At 38.9% G+C, this 20,849-nt stretch overlaps 1 protein-coding gene across 6 annotated transcripts in view; it reads right to left on the reverse strand.

Moving 5' to 3' along the window:
- Nucleotides 1-14,030: 14,030 nt before the first annotated feature.
- Nucleotides 14,031-20,849, reverse strand: part of CACNA2D1 (calcium voltage-gated channel auxiliary subunit alpha2delta 1) — a 376,639-nt gene continuing 369,820 nt past the window's right edge. For all 6 annotated transcript variants that reach the window (XM_064656439.1, XM_064656438.1, XM_064656437.1 and 3 more), the window contains one exon: nucleotides 14,031-18,642. In XM_064656439.1, coding sequence (XP_064512509.1) covers nucleotides 18,526-18,642 — 117 coding nt within the window. In that variant the 3' untranslated portion in view covers nucleotides 14,031-18,525. The remainder of the gene's footprint in view (nucleotides 18,643-20,849) is intronic.

The following is a 20,849-nucleotide window of genomic DNA, read 5'->3' on the forward strand; positions in this document are numbered from 1 at the left end:
GAAAAGATAGTTATTCAGAGTCACAACTCTGTTACTACAATCCTTTTTGGCTTTAATAAGACAATACCATGTTGGGGTTTTGGTTTGTTTTATGGGGGTTTGAGTTTACTTCTGGATTTTTCTTCATCCTTAAGTAGAATGGCCCTTCTCCTCTAGTGTGTACATGTTGGAAACAGTGAGCAGCAAAGCTCATCCTGATCTTCAGTGACTTCTGTGAGAAGACAGGAGAAATCCTAAAGTTCCCATGTTGAGTATGAACATTTATGCTCTGTTGTTTCACCATAAGCAGAACAGCAGCAAACTGATGTTTAAAATACTACATTTCCAAACTGATGAGATACTTGATGACACATTTTACGGAGCTCTGGTATTGCAAGAGAATGTAAAGGAATATCCACCAAAAGAATGATAAAATGTAAATACCTGAATTTGGAGCAATGATCTCAGAAGTGTTAAAGGAAATAAGAGTTTAATTTCTTTAAATTATTATTATTATCTCAGTGCATGAACTTTTAAGAAGGGAGAATGTTCTGACCTTCAATTCAACCTCAATTTCTCTTATGCAAGAACATGCATTCCTCAAAGAGAAAGAAGCAAATGATGTACTTTAAAGCTATTCCTGTGTCTAATACAAGAATTCTTGTTTAGATAATTCAACAAATCACACAAGCTTTCCACTGAAGTCAGCAGGACAGCTCACACGAGATGCTCATGTGCCCTAAGTTTGCAAGATACTGATCTCATATATTCATTATTTATTTATATATTGTTATGACATTCTTGTTTCTGTCTCATATTTTTGTCTTCCTTGCAGTTTAAACAAAGCCTCTGTCTGCTTTATGCTTATGATTTTGCAAGGAGGGCAAGACAATTTTCGAGGTTCAGCACAGATATGAGTAAGAAAAATCTATCATGAATCTATTTTCATAGGTCTCAGTGGAAAAAAAAAAGTCACCAATAAAAAAAGAAAGTCACATATGTCTTACATTACTTCACATTCATCTTCCTAGTGCTGCTTGTAAATGCTGCTCTGTGGATTTGAAATGTATTAATTTGTTTGCTAAAAAAGGGTTCTGAGAAGCTTCATGAGTCACCAAACTGCATACAGTTTCTAGTGATTGCTGGGGCATATATTTTTGTGTCAGGAAACACTTAAACTACCAAACACAGCTGTTTAAAAAACAGTGTAAAATGTACAGGTGCATGAAAATAAAAAACGGAAAGAGAAAAAAAGCCCCTCCCAAACCCCAAAATAACTTCTCCAGTTTTTGTCTTTTTTTTTTTTTTTTTTACCAGGAATCTCTCAATATTCCTCAATTTTAAAAACCTGTGCCTTGGGTCTGAGAAGCTCAGCTCTTGTTTATTTTTATTTTTTAAGCTTTTCTTCATAGAAAAAAAGGGAGAAAATGGACTATCAAAGTCAAGAAATCAGGTTACTGAAAAACAGAGAGTCTCAAATTTACCTAATAATTTTTTTAATTAAAAAAAGCAATTAGCTTTTACTGGACTAAAGTACTGCAAGTAGCACTAAGTGTGAAAATTAACTTAGCCTAGATAAGTGGACCTACCAATTTGCATTGTCAATAGACAACAAAGGTCCAAATGTTTTTCAAATTTAATATATAGTTGTTTTTTCCAGATGGTTAATTGTTAAAACAATTGTACCTGATATTAATCTGTATTGATTCTGTTTAACAGTGGTTTAACACCGTAAATTTTTTATTTATGAAGGTGACAGTTTCCATTTCAGAACCAGAATTGTCTTCCCTGGTAAGGTGGTGGGGGTCAGACCAACATTATTGGTCATGACATGAAATAACTCTGTAATATCATGATCAATTAGCAACTCCATGAAGATCCGATGTTCTTAAAAAACATACCCATATCCATCCTTTCAAGCTTCTCCCCAGATCCCAAGAAAGCTGAGGGATTAGATGTCATTCTGGTTATTCTTTCACTCCACCTGAATGTGTCCTGAGCTTTCTGAACAGTTAGATTTCTGGGGTATCAGATTTACAGAATCACAGAATTCACATTCAGATATGAATCACAGAATCCCAGAACTGTAAGGGAAGGGACCATTCCAACTCCTCTGCCAAGGCAGGGTCACCTAGAGCAGCTGATACAGGAACACGTCCAGGTGGGTTTTGAATGTCTCCAGAGAGGGAGATTCCATGACCTCCCTGGGCAAGCAGCCTGTTCCAGTATTCTGACACCCTCAATGTAAAGTTCTTCCTCATGTCGAGGTGGAATTTCTTGTGTTTCAGTTTATGGCCATTGCTCCTCATCCTGTTGCTGGGCACCACCAAAAAGAGTCTGGCATCACCCTCTTGGCACCTGGCCTTGAGGTATTTATATGCATTAAGGAGATCCCCTCTCAGTCTCCTCTTCTCTAGACTAAACAGGCCCAGCTCCCTCAATCTCTCCTGATAAGAGAGATGGTCCAGACCTCTAATCATCTTTGTGGCCCTCTACTGTATTGTCTCCAGTCCCTTCTTGCCTTTCTTGTACTGAGGAGCCCAAAGCTGGACACAACACTCCAGATATGACCTCAGTAGGACCAAATAGTGGGGGAGGATCACCTTCTTCAACCAATTGGCCACACTTTTCCCAATACACCCCAGGATACCACTGGCCCTCTTGGCACCCAGGATGCACTGCCAGCTCATAGTCAACTTGTCATCCACCAAGAGCCAGGTCCTTCCCTGCAGAGCTGCTCTCTATTTTATCAACCAATACTGCTACCTGGAGTTATTCTTCTGCAGCTGCAGTACCCTTCCTTGTTTATGTATAAAAATTAAATCTAATATTTTACCTTGGGGGGTTTTGAAAATTAGATAAAAAACTGGAGGATCTAAGAGATCAAAATTTTCCTTTTCCCCATGCACACCACTTACTCTTTTTGGGGGAAGTGAACTCTTAATACTGAACATGACACTGTGTAATGGAAATACTGATTTGCCCCAAATAGAAATAAAGCAGAGATCCACTCATGCAGTAGAGAAATACTCTAAAGAAAAGACTTCAACCACTTTTGTAGAACTGGAATTCGATTATGAGTTGTCAGTGTGGACACAATAAGCCATAAAGCCCAGGTATCCCATATGTTGTTCGTTCAATGCCCACGGCCACAGCTCAGGTGTGGGACCAGCAGCTCTGCTCACCCAAGGCCCCTCTAAGCCGTACTAGGTGTTGGGTGAGCAGGCTCTGAGTGTGCACACCCAAGAGTCATCTGTGGGCTCACCTGGAGTGGGACAGACCTTTACCTCTGGATTTATTGTAACAGACTTTATTGTAACTGAACTGTTAGGAATAATAGAATGGCTTGGATTGGAAGGAACCTTAAAGATCATCTCATTCCAATTCCCTTGCAGTGAGCAGGGACACCTTCCTCTAGACCAAGTTACTCAGAGCCCCATCCAATCTGACCTTGAACACTTGCAGGAACAGGGTATTCACAACTTCTCCTGGTAACCTGTTCCAGTGCCTCACCACCCTCACAGTAAAGAATTTTACTGTGCAGTTTTTTAACAGTCTCTTTTCTAAAAGCAAACAAACAAACAAGCAAACTGGAAGAGCGATTTCATAGCCTTTACCTATCAAGTCACAAACATGACATCAGAGTTGTTGGATACCTCATCAGCTTTCCTTACACTCCACTCTAATTTCAAGATTTGTCAGGCTTCATTTGTGGATTACATCAGACCTCTGTACTTCATGCAAAATTAAATACATTTATTTCTTCAGATGTATTAGAGACAAATAATTAGCTTTGGAAAGTAACAGGAATATGACTGGAGTATTTCCTTTACAATCTTTGTAATATGGGTGGAATTGTTACAAAGAACAAAGTTCACATTGTTTCATCAAAATTTTAGTAGTTATTTAATATTCTTGTGAAAGTTTCATAGGTCACCAAGTGTCACATATGCTCTGAGATGTGATGTCATAGTGATTCAAATAGGTATTTACTGATAATGTTGCCTTTTGTGGAAATTACTTCAAAAGTTCTCACAAAGAACACACTTTGTCCTATGTATTACTTTTTTTTTTTTTTGGCATGAGGAAAATTGCAATAGGTTATTTTGAGAGTTTAAGGTATTCTTAAAATCAGTACTTTTTAGACTTCTCTTTTTTAAGCAAAATGCAGCCCCCAAAAAAGTAGTGAAGTCAAAATTAGCAGACATCACTCAAGCATAAAGTAGCTTCAAAAAGGAGCATAACAGAACTCCCATTGTAGACAGCAATGTATTAGCTGTTAAATACTTTTATTCAGTGAAAGTGATTAAACACATACTTGGCTTCATGCATGCGCAGTGTTGCCCCCAGCAATACAAGTTCTAAATTTAAATCAGTTGCTTCAGTTCTATGATTTTCAGACAATTGACTGCGACAATTGTTTGGTGGAGCAACCAGATGGCCCTACTAGAAACCTCAGAAAGCTTTTCCATAAATACCATTTCTACTTTCAGAACAAATGTTTCTTGAATTTCTGCAATCAGAAATGAAAATGAGACTTGTGTCCTTCAATTATTATAACTACTATTAGTGACACAAAAGATGGACAGAGACAGCCTGCTACATATATTCTACCTCTATCAATCACAGTTACTGAGTCAAAAGGACAATCAATTGTTAGTTTCTTTGGCATAGTATTACCATCCACACTAGTGTAATAAACAGACAAAAATTCAGCTTTGCTCTGTTTGGGAGATAAAAATAAGAAAAAAGAACACATAATTTTCTTCTCATATCCATAATTTATAGATGTACAGACTTAAATTCATGTTTTACTAATTGAAATATATTTTAAGAATTACATTCAAAAAGTGGTTTTTCTTGTCAAGTTCTATCATGCTTTCTTAAGGTTAAGTCAACAATAGTGGAACCCAAGATGAAAGATAAATCACCTTTAAAAATATTAATCATGAATTGTAAGAAAACATGAGACAAAATATCAATGAAGTCACTTAAAAAATATTCAGATCATTTTATAGTCTGCATCTGGTTCTATTTCATATAAATGCAAGTTGGACATCTATAACCTCTGGGTTAGTAACAGATGCTGTCATGAAGTTGATAATTTTTACATTAGTAAAAGCTAAACAGAGTAATTTCAGGCCACCCAGTGCTTCCAAAAGGCCTGGCACGGCCACAGATTCCATTGCACTGTGCAAAACTATATCCAGACATGCTAGAAATACTTTTAAGATTTTATTATTGTGGCTTTAATTATGAATTTCATCTGTCAGGTTTTCTTCTGACCAGTGGTGAGCAATATCTTCAGATGCAGAGGGTGGCTCTGCTGTGGGTTCGTGTGCAGAAACGTTTGAGGGATGCCTGCAGTCACTGCAAGCAGCACTACTGGAGCTGCACTGCTCAGAGGACCCTGCACGGGCTGGGAAGGAAGAGAAATGAGTCAGGTATGCAGGTGGCTAAGAACAATCACCACTGTCCTAAATGACACAACGAATCATATGGATTCCAACCTCACTGGATACCAGTATGAACCTCAGAGTCACTGCTTGTGCACTGCACACCATGCATCACCCACGGTGTCTGGCATCTCATGGATTTATATACTTGGACAACTCTTGCTGCCATTAGCCTAGAGAAAGAGCAGCTATTTTTTTCTGTTCTGGTCAAGATTCTTCCAAAGAGTGGTTACTATCCTTAATAAAGTATGTCTGCTTTTCAGAAGTGGTTAATCCTTCAATCCCTTCTTTCACTTTCAGCTCTAAAAGGGAAATATTTGGCACTCTTGAAAATACAAACTCTTCCTTAAGTGCATTATGCTGTACAACAGTGTCAGAAAAAAACTTCAAAACAACAGTATAGGACAATTTTAAGCTTTTAAGTTTGGACAAACAGACTTTTAAGTGGACAGTTCATCTATCACAAGCAACATTATAACAAGAAATCAAATCTCTATCCACAGTTTAAATACAACCTCACTGATACAGAATTATAGAATTTTTAAGCTTGGGAAAGACCTCTAAGGTAATTAAGTCCAACTGCTAACCCAGCACCTCCATGTTCACCGCTAAACCATGTCCCCAAGTGCTACTTCCACACGTCTTTCAAATACCTCCAGGGATGGCGACTCAACCACTTCCCTGGGCAGCCTGTTTCAATGCTTGACAACCCTTTTGGTGAAGGATTTTTTCCTAATATACAACCTAAACCTCCTCTGGTGCAACTTGAGGCTAATTCTTCTCCTTTTGTCACTTGCTACCAGGTAGAAGAGACTGACCCCCACCTGCTACAACCTGCTTTCAGGTAGTTGTAGAGTCTGAAATATGTATATAGAGCAATATACTGCTGATTGAACCACTTTGTGCTTCCGATTTGCTCAGAATTTAAATTAGCTGTTTGGTTCATCAAGTTTGAATTTAATTTTACCAAGAATTAAATCTATGTCTGATAAGCTATAAAGCCATAGCTATGAAGTTCCCTATAGTTTTAATAAAAGATTCTGTAACTATTAGAGAAAGCTTATGCCCAGTACAACACTCATTTCATGTTGCACTTCAAAATGAAAACCCAGGCTTTGTTTTGATACAGGCTCATTACATACACGACGTAAACTCTAGGGGAAAAAAAGAAAACAGTGCAGAAAGATACTAATATGAAACAATGACAATTACTGTGTTTCCTAGTGGCAGTCGATTCAATCACGTATTTTTTGCTACTTTTTAAAGGATTTATAACGTGGATGTTCTGTGTGGGTGGGTAGGTTTAGTGAGAAAAAAAAATCCAGTGGATTCTGGGATCCACTGGAGTGTGTATATCCGATGAATTGCAGGCAAAAGTCTCAGCTATGGTGAAGGCAGTCCAGGGTTAGTTACAGAAGGGTGAATGCAGTTGAGCTATAAAATACAGCATTCCACACTATTCTGTTATTTTTAAATGGCTATTAAAGCTATTACTTAAAAAAAAAAAAAAAACAAAACAACTCTCTAATCTCTCCAGTAACAGAATATCCATTTATGTGAGACAACTTCTGGAAGCAATAAAGGTGCCTATCTGTGAAATGCCCAGGATAGGTTTTCATTTAGAAAAAGACCATTTTCTATTTAAGACATTTCACTCAACTAGAGACTCTAAAAGATCGAATATCACGCTATAGGTTCTCCTTCATGCTCTGCAAAGGAGGCCTTACACACAAGCTGCTTTAAAGCACAGTTCTACTGATGTCATCTGCCAGAGAAAAGCACAGTGGGGCTCTTTGACCTTGGAAAGCAAAGCACACTGGCAGGTTGCTAGAAGCCCGTGGGTAGTATCTAAAAGGCATACAAATATTTATGTCCATTGTATATTTTCCCCTAAAACCCTAATACCTCAAAATCTTAGCTTAACATCTAAATTCCCCAAGAAGTGTGGAAGCATTTGAAAGCTATTCTCTCTAACTTGCCATTTTTCTCAGTGAAATTTTAGGCATCTGAAAAATCAGATATTATGTAGCTAATTGATTTTCCTGCTGTTAATAGAGGGAGACAGAGAAACAGATAGACCAGTTTGTTCCACTTAGGTGCACGACTCTTCCCAGCACTCCCAGGGAGTTACCAGGCAGCGCTGGCATTGTCTGGCATTCACCTTAGTGTGGTGGATGCACCTTGGGGAGAGCAGGAGGCACTACTGTGGGGTCAGATGTGCACTCTCTGCAGGCTGTTGTGGTTACAATTTACTTTTCTCTTGGCCATGTTACCTACAATTCTGGTTGCACAGCAAGTCAGAGAACTATCAACTGTACCAAGAGCTGACACTTAAAGCAAATGCCCAGCTGAAATACAAGCAATCTTGTACTGTCTGTCACAACTGTTCTTCCTGCTCCTGCCTCAGCTACAGAACTATGCAAAACTGGATATGATCACAAGTACTTAGGGAATTTGTGGCTGGATCAATGAGCCACACATTTTCCAAGCCATAAAATAGTCTACTAAAACCAAAGATGGGGCTCAGTATTACTTCCTATTCCTAAGTGCTTAGGTTTAAGCACAATTGCTTTCCTTGTCGATGGGGAGATTTTCCGCTCGCTGAAAATTAAGAATTTGTTTTAAAGCTTGAAACTGTATGACTTGCTAGATTAGAATTGGGCATAAATATTAAAAAAAAATCATAAAAAAGAAAACTCAAGTGATTAATGGCATAAATACCATTTTCAGAAATGTCCCAGTATTGTCTAACTTCAGAATCCCAAATCATAGCACCTAGATCTTTGAGTTCTACCTACCTCTTCATTTCTTCTAATTCCATAATTAAATAATAACAATTTCTAAAAAATAAAATAAAACTTAAAAAGTAAAAGAAAAGCTTAAAGCTACTTACTCTTCTCATTTCAGACATTTCTTTAACACTCTGATGGCAAGACCATTCCAGGTAGCCATCTAACTTGTAGGCTAGATTTCATTGCTACCTCTGTATGTAAGTGCTCAGATTCCCTCTCCCACTGATACCCTCAGTTTAAAGAAAGATTAGAACCAGATTTTACACTTTTGAGACAAGTACTATAAGTGGAAGCACATGATGAAAAGGATGAGTAACATCCCCTTCACCATCACCACTATCTCCCCTCTGCTTTGGAAGGAATTCAGTGTTGGCTCAGACTGTGCTGCAACCACAGTCACCAAACAAACTCCTCTCAGAATCTGGAATTTGGCATCTATTCCACTGTGCCTGCTTAACAATGGCTGTTAAAGCAGACATAAGGCTGCAGCATTCTCTGGTAGCTAAAAGCCTAGATTTCACATCTGCTTCACCATAGGAGGAATTTACTAAGCCCAGACCTTGATCCTAGGAACAAGCTTGATACAGCAAAACAGAAGAATAAACTTTTGTGTTAATATATCTCCGCTGTTTGGTCTGTCTTTCAGTAGATTGAACATCTTCATGCCTCAATTTCAATAGAAAGGTTGTTTGTGCAAATGCAACTTCAAGAATACCCTCAGTGGCTGGTCATCAGAATAGTCCTCCCTTCTCCATGTCTATGTGGCATGGATCCCCACTGCTCCTGGGAACACAGATGTCTAGTGCTCACCTAGTGAATCCCACTGCACATGATTTAGCTCCAGGTTCTCAAAGTTTCTTTGCCTGTTATTTCCATGACTGGAATTCCCAAAAGATGTCAAAAGCAAATCCTACCATTATATGGAGGTGGTTTTTTCGCTTGTTTGTTTGTTTTTGTTTGGTTTTTGTTAGTTTTTAGTTGGGTTTTTTTTGTTGTGGTTCTTTGTCTGTTTGTTTGGTTTGGCTTTTTTTCAGACTACAGGCTAGCAGGACAGGAGAATGCTCCTAATTTCCAGGCCATTTGAAATTAGTTATTACACTATCTTTCTAGGCAAAGTGGATCTTCACTGTCTGTAGCACTAAGTCTGATGAGAAACTTGTTTGAACATGTCTTAGGATGGCTCTTTGTGGTCACGTGTTTCTTCTTCCCAACACCCCCCCCCACAGCAACTGTTATCTCCCATGCAGGAATGTCCTGGGAAAGGTGTCCTGAGGTGTCCCATTGGTCCTTGTTAACCCTTTCCTGTGATTGGGTGTTCCTGTAAGCCCCTTGAGACTTCTAATTGGTTAACCTGTGATTCTCCCTAACCCTATAAATGTGACATCCCCAACAATAAACACGCTCTTGCCTCCTCTCCACGCCCGGTGTGCTGTCTCTGTGCCTGCCATGGGGCCACGTGGGTGGTGGGGGGAGGGGGGAGCACCTCTCCCCTCCAGGCTCGGGGCCTGAAAAACCCTGTCCCTGGAGTTCCCTTTCCCTATCCCTCAAGACGTCGGAATGGTTCTTCGGATGGAGAAGGAACCACAACTGGGCTCCCCCACGTCGAGGGTGGGGAAAGGGATCCAGAACTGGTGCCCCGTGTGAGGAAACGAATTTACTGAACTCTTCTATGAAGATAGGTGATTCCTAAGGCGCAGATGCGACATCTGTGTTCCCCGACGCCCCGAAGTCTTCCCCAATCCCCCTCAATCCGCCGTAATTGGTGCCACGTGGTGAAGGCCAAGATTGTTTGAACTCTTCTGTGAAGATTAGAGCAGTCCTAACGCACAGACTGGGGCGAAGTCGTGCTCAACGGTGGACCGGAGTCTAAGCGTCAAGGTATTAGCAGACGGCATCACCACAAGAGAGCAGCCTGTTTTGAATACCTCAACCTTCCTGAGGACATTCAGGTAAGGAGCAGACCCGGCATATTCCCTTATAAGCAGACTTCGGCATACTCCCTAAACCTCTCCCCCTGTAAACCTGTAACTACAAGAAGCGTGCATGCCTCTTTAAGAGAGAAAAAGAAAGCTTAAAGAACATATTTAATTCCATCCGCAAGTCATCTAATAAGACTGCTTGCTAACCTGAAAGATAGTTACCACGCCAGCATGGCGAAAAAAGGGTTAAAGCTGCTAGAAACAGCTCCGCAGCAATCCCCCTGCGCGGCTCCCGGCCCCGGGCCGGCCCCGCCGTGCCGCGGCTCTGGGGAAGCCCCGACATCAGCCGGCCCCGCTCCCGCCGCTCCAGCTCCCACCGGCCGAGCCGCCCGGGGCGCACCCCGCCCCACGACAGACCGGACCGGACACCCGCGGTACCGCCGCCCCGACGAGACCCCGGCGCTGCTGGCGGCCCCCGCCGATCCCGCCGATCCCTCCTCTGCCCTGCTCCTGCCGCACACAGCACCCCCCACGTCCCACCATGTGGCCGAGGCAGCAGCCGCCGCCGCAGCCCCTCTGGACACCAGGACTGCCTCCGAGAAACAGAAGAAAACAACCATTTGGACTCTAATGAAACTAAAATTAACAGCAATAAGTAGTTTGTTTGGTTCAGCAGTAAATTGGAAGTTTGTATAAGTGAAAAACTTGTTTATGAATACATCAATAAAAACATTTTTAAATTCTGTTTTATAGGGACACCCTCAGACACTAAGAGAATGGGGTAAATTTAAAATCCATATATCAATAAAGACATATTCATCTTTAAGGAATAAAAAAGGGTGGGATGTAGCACTAAGTCTGATGAGAAACTTGTTTGAACATGTCTTAGGATGGCTCTTTGTGGTCACGTGTTTCTTCTTCCCAACACCCCCCCCCACAGCAACTGTTATCTCCCATGCAGGAATGTCCTGGGAAAGGTGTCCTGAGGTGTCCCATTGGTCCTTGTTAACCCTTTCCTGTGATTGGGTGTTCCTGTAAGCCCCTTGAGACTTCTAATTGGTTAACCTGTGATTCTCCCTAACCCTATAAATGTGACATCCCCAACAATAAACACGCTCTTGCCTCCTCTCCACGCCCGGTGTGCTGTCTCTGTGCCTGCCATGGGGCCACGTGGGTGGTGGGGGGAGGGGGGAGCACCTCTCCCCTCCAGGCTCGGGGCCTGAAAAACCCTGTCCCTGGAGTTCCCTTTCCCTATCCCTCAAGACGTCGGAATGGTTCTTCGGATGGAGAAGGAACCACAACTGGGCTCCCCCACGTCGAGGGTGGGGAAAGGGATCCAGAACTGTCTACAATTTTCTCTTAGAGCTAATTAATTCCTGAAGACGCTAGAGCTTATACGGCAAACTGACTAACCCGTACCATAATGAGCAGTAACTGCTTGGACTCTCAAAATAGCTTAAGGAATAATACATGCTAACCACACATATCAAAACGTTGTGCTATTAGTCATTGTTACAGGCATGTTAATTACTCTTTCCATAGTGTGTATATTATAATGCTCAAAAAATTTATTTTTTAATAATCAAGCCACAGAATGGAGACTGAGATCACAAGAGTCTGGGTTACAAGAGCCTGAACTAAAGCCACAAAAGTTAAAATGGAAATTCTGAACGAGATTCCATTCCCAATCCATGTGTTTTATTTTGTTTATGAAATAACTAATTCAGTGGCTGAAAAAAAGATTGAAAGATTTTCTTGAAAAGGAAGAGTGAATACCACTGAAGCCCTATATTTCATATTTCTTTCTCAAAACAGTTGTCAGAAAACAGCAGCACTAAGAGCCCACTAAAAAACAAACAAACATAAAAGTAATGGATAAAGTAGCAGATGAAGCTTTTACTTAATGTGATAATTCCTCTCTTTGAAAAGGCATACAACTAAAGCAGCAGTAGAAAAGTCTTTTTAAGAATTCACCTTCCAATCAGTAAGGCAGATGGTCAAAGCCTGGCTAGGGCCAGCACCATGTGTAGCCAGTTCCTAAACTCTGCTCACTGCACAGTGAACTCATTGACAACTACAGCTATGTGAGGCAAATCAAAAACGTGCTTATCAAGGGAAACACTTATTACCAAGTTCAAATATCTGTTCACACAATATGGGTTGTACACTGCAGATCAAGTCAAGAAAATATTTGTAAGATCCAGAGATAAAAAAAGAGGTTCAAAACCCCAAAAGAAAGAGAGGTGTGGGTGTTCTGTTGAAAGGGGATACTTCACTTAAAGATGTCTGGGTTTCTGAACAAGATTTCAAAAGGAAAAGTCAATTCCTGAGAATGATATTCTCAATTAGGAAAACAGAGAAATTATTGTATGTATGAAACATGTAGAATAAACACAGACTTCAGATCATTTTCTTGAAAAAGACTCATTTTCTTTCCCTCCTTCCCCCATATACACTTTGGGAGCAAAAGCTCCTAATAGACTATTGGAAAGAGAGACATTGCTTTCAAGGTCTTTTGCAACAGGCAAATGTACCATTTAGGGTGGGCGTTTAGATCAGTCAAGCATTACAAGGAGCACTGGACTAATAGATGCGACAGTGAAGGGTTTTTATAACATCCGTGTTATATAATGTCTTGATTTCTGTAGATGGTGAGTAGCAACTGAGCTGCATTGGACAGTGTAAAGTCATCTCTCAAAATAATACAATATAACAGGTCAAGTGCATTTTGCTTTGATTTGCACAAGGGATGAATATAGAATATCTCACTGCAGTGCAGCCATTCCCATATCAAACTAATGAAGTCAAAGATGCCTGTAAGTTCCAGAACTATGAGGGAGAAATTTGGTGTTTTCCAAGAGTATCAGTTCCTGTACTTGATGACTAGTGTATTGTAATATAGAATTTAAACTAAAAGTCTACCACGAATGGATTTGGGGCCTTTATTTATTTCTACATCTCAATGGCAGTCAGCATACAGAAAACATGATATAGTGAGTTCAGCATGTGGGGACAATCATGTAGTTAGGAAGCAACGTTTAATCTAGTTGAGGCCAGTAATCTCTGGATGTTGATGGACAGTGTCATGCACTGCCTTGTAGCATTTCCACATGGAAATGCAGAATTAGAATCTGTATTTGATTTCTTATTCTCTTATCTATTCCTCAGGGATTCAGTAAATCCATCAGAATTTTACAACTGCCATTCTCTCTGGGCTGTGACACATATGCAGCCAAGGATTAAAATCAGGCTTCTAAAGCAGTTGCCACTTGCAGCCTCTGCCCTGCTCTTCTGACAGAGATTGGCAGTGCCACCACGGGAAGTCTGAAAACCCAGCAAAGTACCTTCTGCACACCCCAAGCCTATTTATTTAGGTACATAGATCCACTTTGAATATAATGCTTAGCTAAGAACAGCAGCAGTACAGAAACTGACTCATAAATCATGCAGCAATCTTGGCCAGAAGTGGGGCAACAACTTGGGCAGGACCCATCTGAGCCATCTGATTTTATTCTGCTTCTCCATGTGAATGAACCCTTGGACTTCATCAGTGTTTACAAGTTAGGAAAAGGCAATTCCTAAAGCAATTGCTTCAGGACAACAGGGATACTTCAGATGCTTTGCAGATTCTGATTTTACTTAGAGCTTTACAGACTCAGTTTTCATTGGTTAGATTATTTTTTCCCCACTTTATTTGAAATTTTCACAGTCACTGCTACACATCCTTTTCTGAACCCTATGAAAAACTCTGTTAAGTCCCTGTCATCGCTCTCTCCAGACACTTGGGTGCAATTTTATAGCAAACTCAGAAGTATTATATAGTAAATAATGTAGGCTCTTATTTACAAGTTTTTATTATACAGAGTGAACAATCAAAATAGTCGTTGATTTTAAATGATAAACTTTTATTCTGAATATACTGGTTTTGCACAATAATTAACACAACGGTTCTAGGATTATAAACTTTTTATATCATTATTGTACAAATTTTTACAAAAAATTATTTTTCCAGGCTTGTCAAGTTCCACAAAAGTGTCAAGAGAACACAAGAAAAGGGAGAAAGACCTGCTTGCCTTGTAAGAGCAACCAAGTCTTTTTCTGCAGAAACGCACACTGAGCATTTCAATAAAAATATCCCAGAAAGCATGATCCAGACATTCCATACAACACAAGAAGAGAAGACAGCTTTGTCAGATCACAATCGCAATTTCATGGCATCTGAACAAGACAGTATCCCTTTAGCCTCAGTGAAATATATCTTCAAGATGATGTTTTCCTTTTAAATCATAAACAGGACAGATGCAAGTAGCTGGGAAGAGGGTGAGGCTAACTTTTCAAAACTCTTGAACTGTTTTCAGACACTTTGTTTTAATATTTTACAATAGTGTACAATGAGTATTAACAATATTAACATTGTGGTATGAACAAAATAATAATAAATCTGGCCTTTTCTAAAGGCTTGAATGTCTGATGAAGATAGGGTAAAATTTATCCTAAGGAAGGAGTTATTAAGATTTCACGTTCAGTTGACATTCCAAAAACACCAGAGTGCATTGCAGTGCCTTGTAGGCATTAATATATTTCTTAATAACCAGTGTTCCGAATTTTAAGGTTCAATGGGACTGAGGTGGTGTTTTGGAATTCTTACTAAGCAAGTTTTCTGAGCTTATGTGTTAATGAGAACAAAAGGTCTTAATGTCTCTTCAGTGACACCAAAACACTCTCAACCACAGCAAGTAACACTTGGGTTGTAAAGGTCACTTAAAAGGGATACTGCCTGTTTGAAACCAGTAAGGCCAGTTTTTAAGTTAGTAAAAGGAATATTGTAGGAAAACTTACAAATGGCAGCAACATTGTTGTTTTTGTCAAGTTAAGCAGTAAAGCCTCAAGCATTAGAAACATGAAAAAGATCATACTAAAATCTTAAAGGTACAGGACCTAAAAATCTTGTCAATCAAACCTGCTATGTTATGTTAAAAACCTGTTACAAATATGGACCACGGTCAGTGTTTTGGCAGTAATGCTGGTTGTTTAAATGAAAAACTAAAAAGAAACCTTTCATGTTAAGTCCTCAAATCACATTTTGCACAGTACCATACTGTAACAACTTTAATGGTGGTTATTTGTCAGACATACAATATGCTGCATGACTTCTGTGTAAACTGAACCAATCTCAACAGTTCCCTTAATGCTATTTAAAGGACTTGAGCAAATATCAACAGAGCTTTTTATCTGGCTTACAATTTTTTACAATATGTTGTAATTTGAAAATATCTCAATTTTAAGCCTAAGATCAAGTTTCTTCTTTCGAAGACAAGAGAAGACAGTTATGATGCGTTATGTAAGGGTAAGGACACCCTTCTGCATGAGAATTCGTATTTATTTATGTGAGTTATTTGTATCGACTGGTGTTCACATTTTGTGATAGCCAAAATTCACATTGCATTTTCCATCTGTGTTTTGCAATTTGCAGATATCAGGGTAGTGTATTTAAAAAAAATCTTGACCATCACTTAGATATTCTAATATAAAATTTTAAAGTATTTAAAATAATATTTTTTAAAGTATTGAGTTTTAGGGGGACAGAGAGCCAGATCCTGAATTTTTAATCAGATGGGTATTGTGACTGGAAGGCTAATTGTTTATAAGAAACATTATTCTCCAGGTCATATAGAGGGGCAGAGGAGAGGAACAAAGGACATTTTCCTCTTTGGATCACCCAAGAGGGCTATGTGTCTGCATGGCAGGAGCTTCTCCCTCCTTTTGCATTTGAGTAATTTAAGGGAAGTGGGTTGAGACCAAGACCCACAGACGTTTTCTGTGGCACCATGACTTTGTGCCTTCTCTTTTTATGCCTACAGATTTTAATAAAAAGTTTAATAAGTAACTGCAAATATGCCTTGCCAGCACAACCCTTGCCAGTGTTAAATAGTGTAACTTGTCCATGAAGGGTTTCTTTTGGGAAGCTAAATGAAAACTATAGAGAACTTAATATACCAACAATCTTTCAAGAATTAAAAAGAGTAAAATGCAAACAAATGTGTATTTTATCTAACCTTGGAGTAAAAGCTATGAATGCAGTAAGTATTGGCCTATTCCTACAAAACTTGTTCTTCCCATAAAATGTGAATTGATCACGTCAAGGAAAAATACAGGATGCAGTCTTGGCATTAAAAACACTTAAACCAATTTTTGTATCAGGTGGTAACTGGTGACAGGGTGAAGAGAAGTACAGCAGTATGACAGAAAAGAAGAGCTTCAAGTTCATCTTCACCCATATTATCAACATTAGCTCACCTTCCCTGAGGAGGACCTGAAGTCATCCATGACATTATTAGAGATATTTTTTTTTAAAATTTAAATTTGATCACTGAATAAAAGGTCAGGATTTATTTTTCCTCACTCACTGTGTTCTCAAACATGAGAAAATACATAGCTGGAGCCAAGGTACATGAGAAACAATGAACCAGCCATGAGTACAAGTACAGTAGATGTCTGATCTTTCAAGCCATGCCATGGCTTTGAGGAGTTTCTTCAGTTTTCATAGGATATTAATGCATGTCCAATCATTTTTTTAAGCTTTTGGCATGATCAAAATTATATCAATCAATTGCCAGCATATACATACCAATGCTTTGCATTCTATAATTTTTTTAAAGAGCTAGTGTATTGTGCCATGTTAATATTTGCATATTGCAGTTGTTAGCAGAACTGTACAATACCAGCAGAGTTGCACATTCATTGGTTTAGCTGTCTTGCAATACTGTTTAGTTTTGAAAACTTAGAAAAAAAAAAGCGCAAATCATATTTTGCATCAACACTATGCTACACTGTAATATTGTAATTTACTGCACCAACCTGTATCACCAATGAGGTTGTATAAAAACAACTTCTAAAGTTATTATTCACAATCAAGTATCAATGTGCATACATATAGATTCAAGGCTCCCCTTTTGTTTATATTTTTTCTAATCACAGCAACCAGGACATTTTGCTGTTAAATATGCTATTTTCAATAATAAATAGCAACAGCAGAAGTTTTAATATTAGGGGTGGTTATATATGAAGGAAACAAAGGGGGAACTTGATATGAACTTTAGAGAACATATACTTCCAAAAATAAATGCGTTAAATCTCATTTTTATATACTTAAAATATCTGTACACAGATTTTCATGTGAGATCACTATTCTGTAAAAAATCCAACTCAACCCTTTTGTTACAATAGCTATATTTACCCTATTTTCTCAGCTTTTTCATTGCACAGTATATTCAGAGCTCTGTTTCATAATATAATTTAATATGATTTGATTGCAACACATTGCAATGTTCAGTTTCTCACACAATAAAAGAATCACTCAGTTACCTTTTCAATGAACTATACTCTACCATCAAAGAAAACAAACTGAAAACAATAACATAGCATCATCATCATGCAAAATACCCTTGGAAACCAACGTTCAAATATCACAAAGACATTTTTTATTCACAAGCATTTTTGTTTCAGCCTTTGAATGATTCTACTAGCTTTATATGTAACTGCATTGTAAAAAGGAGGTGAATGTTACGTTGAAATTAACATTTTTTCTGACAGAAGATGACACCAAGTTTAAGATGAAAATAACTTTTTAGTTAAACTCTCCAGCACCTTTGTATTTTGAAACACAGTAGCTTTCTCCTTTTCTTCCTTTCTTCTTGCTTTCTTCTTCCTTTCCTTCTTTCTTTCCTACATACAATTTATCAACCTACCAAAACTTAGCTGGCTGCATGATTCATTTCGGAAGAATAAACCACTCATCATGAAACATTTCAATCATGCTGAACTTCTAATGAAAATTGGCCAATATTTTCATTTTACTCAACTAGTTTGGACAAAACTGATGTTCAAAGCAGCCATCATGGTGCTAGTAACATATACTGGGGACAACATTTGGGTTTTTTTCTTCTTTTTCTTTTTTTTTTTTTTTCTGTTTTTAAATAACTGTTCATGTAAAAGAATATAAATCTTCAAGATATCCAAAGCTTAAAAGAAATGAAAATCATAAACGTAAGCCATTGTTAGGGGAGCCCTTTTACATGAAGTCATCAAGATTACAACAACAAACAAACAAACAGAAAAGAATTTAGATTTCCCCAATGGAGCACATACAGAAGTCTGCTCGGATGGCATAGATGATGCAGCATTCACACACGTTTAAGGATCCGACACTCCAACATGCAGCCACCGTGGGCGCCTTTATGAATCTCACAACGACTGATCACCAGACACGAGCGCTGCTGTTCTGCTGCTGTCTGAGTAGCTGACCCCTTCTAAAATGAAACTGAGGCTATCGTTTTGGCCGGGTCTTGATTAAGTTATGCAGCTTTTGGTTTAGCAAGGTCATAACTGGCAGTGTCTGCTGCCAGATAACAGCCAAAGCAGGACCAGCTGAATTCCTACCATGGACCACAGTGATGGACTCAGACCAGAGGCACCACCACAGTCAGCCGAATCTTCCTGTCGACAAGAAAAGAAGAAATCATTTAACACTAATTACAATGAATTTTCCTAAGAAGTAATCTACAGTTTAGTTTGCAACATTTTGAACCATCATTGAGGCATCATTTTTGGTCTTATATACGTTATTTTGCTGACACAACAGCAAAATAATTCCTGAAAGTTTGATTTTTGATACAAAGGGTGGCACTATTATTTTAACCATTAGCATGGGAGAATCAAATACTTTCAAGGTTTACTACAGTCACTTATGAACTAGGTGGGATACTTACACCATCAATCAAGAAATGCTATGGGATATATCCAGGGGCTCCAGAAAACCCCATTTATATTCCTTAAAATTACATCAATTGTAAGACTCTGAGTATCACTTTATTGTGAGGAAAGACAGAATAACAGATAACTTTTCAATATTAGAAAACAAATACCAAAATATGTTTATGTCCATTTCATCAAATGATGGCACATTAAAATGAATATGGTCTGCAAGTGAAGGTATGATCAAAGAGAATGAAAATTCTTTGTTTCTGATGCTCTATTCAAGTAGGAGAACCAAATTTCCTAGCATGTTTTCTTACATGTTTGATGCAGTTCAGTAGAGAAGACATGCTCCCCTTTGAGGGCTCACTCTGAGCTGCACTGCTCTCTCATGCATCAGTGGACCCTACTATTCCTTATGCCACACAGCAATCACACACCTCTTTTCCTCATTCCTTTCTACCATTCATTGCTGCTCTTTGGTTCCACTTTGCCTATAATGCATAATACTTTTCACATTATGGACTTATTCATTAGTCCAGCTGAAATATATTTGATACCTGTTCTGGAGCCTGTACCATCTTACACCTTGTTTCTCAGGACTGATACAAACTGTGGTTAGTGCCTAAAACACCAGGACAATGTTCCAGCCATCCCCCCCATTTCTTTGTCTGCTGAGTCCAGGATTCATGGGTAGCTCTGAAGGCTAAAAATACTTGGTCTTTTTCTTGTTTTCACTGTATTCTGTACCATAGTATAAAAAGACAATTTCCATTTCCCAAGAGATCCCAAGCCTCCAAGGACAAGAAAACAGTGTAGATGGGAAGGGACACAGGTATATTAGCAATTAGGGAAACTTCTTTAACAGGAGCAACACGTTCAGGGAAGGACAGACAACTGCATCTGAACAGTAACAGAGCCTGGCTTCTGGCACAGAAATAAAAATTATTTTAGAACAAAAATCAGAGGAAAACCAGCCAGCAGGAAACAGCTCCTGGTTCAGACTGATATGTAATGAATACTCAATGTACCTCAGAAAAGGCTGGGGGCAGGAGAGTGGGTCAGTGTGGAGCTAAAAAGAACACAAGCAGGATAAATAAGGAAGGGTCATTAAACCATCTTTAATTGATTGGCATATCCTTAATCAAAACCTTCCAGTGCTAGGAACATAAAATCAAGATGGGGGAATGACAATCACTCATCAGTGAACCATCCCAAAATAATACACATATCAGAAACCTGGTGGAAGGACAGTTATCAGTAGCACAGAACATTGTCAGGCTACCAGTTTTATAAGAATGGCAGTATAGGACATGCAGCAGAAGGGTGCTACGTAAAGGATAATACAAAATGCAACAACATAAAAATCTTACAGGAAAAGGGAAGTGTGATGGAATCTCTGTAGGTAAGAAATTTCAGAGTCTGATAATAAAAAAAGTAATACTAGAATTGCACTGCTGACCACCCAGTCAGAGGGACAATATCAACGTTATATGAGATTGGAGAAGGCACATAAAGATTGGATCGAAACCTTATCAAAGAGAGGTGTAGAGATCGCACTTTCAGATATGACAAATGGCTTTTGGGACAAACAGTCTTTAAACCTTTAGGGGTGCACAGGGCCCTGTTCAAAATTATTAGTGGAGTTGCTCTGTATAGCCCTAGTAGCTCTGTAGACCATGATGCAATAGGATTTAGCATTTTTGTGTGAAAGATCAGGCCAAACAAATCCAAAATAGGAGATACCAACTTAAAGAAAGGTAACTACCTGAAAATTACCAAAAGCAGTTAAAAAACCCCCAAACAACCTCAAACCCAAGAAAACAGAAAAAACCTTAACAAAAAAACGGAAACAGAAAGCAAGGAAAAAGCCAAACAGACCTAGAAGCATCATCTCAAAAAGCAAGTGCCTCTCAAGGGTCCAGAAGCACACTTAGAAATATTGCATT

This window comes from Pseudopipra pipra, chromosome 5, assembly GCF_036250125.1.
Source record: "Pseudopipra pipra isolate bDixPip1 chromosome 5, bDixPip1.hap1, whole genome shotgun sequence".
NCBI classification, from domain to species: Eukaryota; Metazoa; Chordata; class Aves; order Passeriformes; family Pipridae; genus Pseudopipra; species Pseudopipra pipra.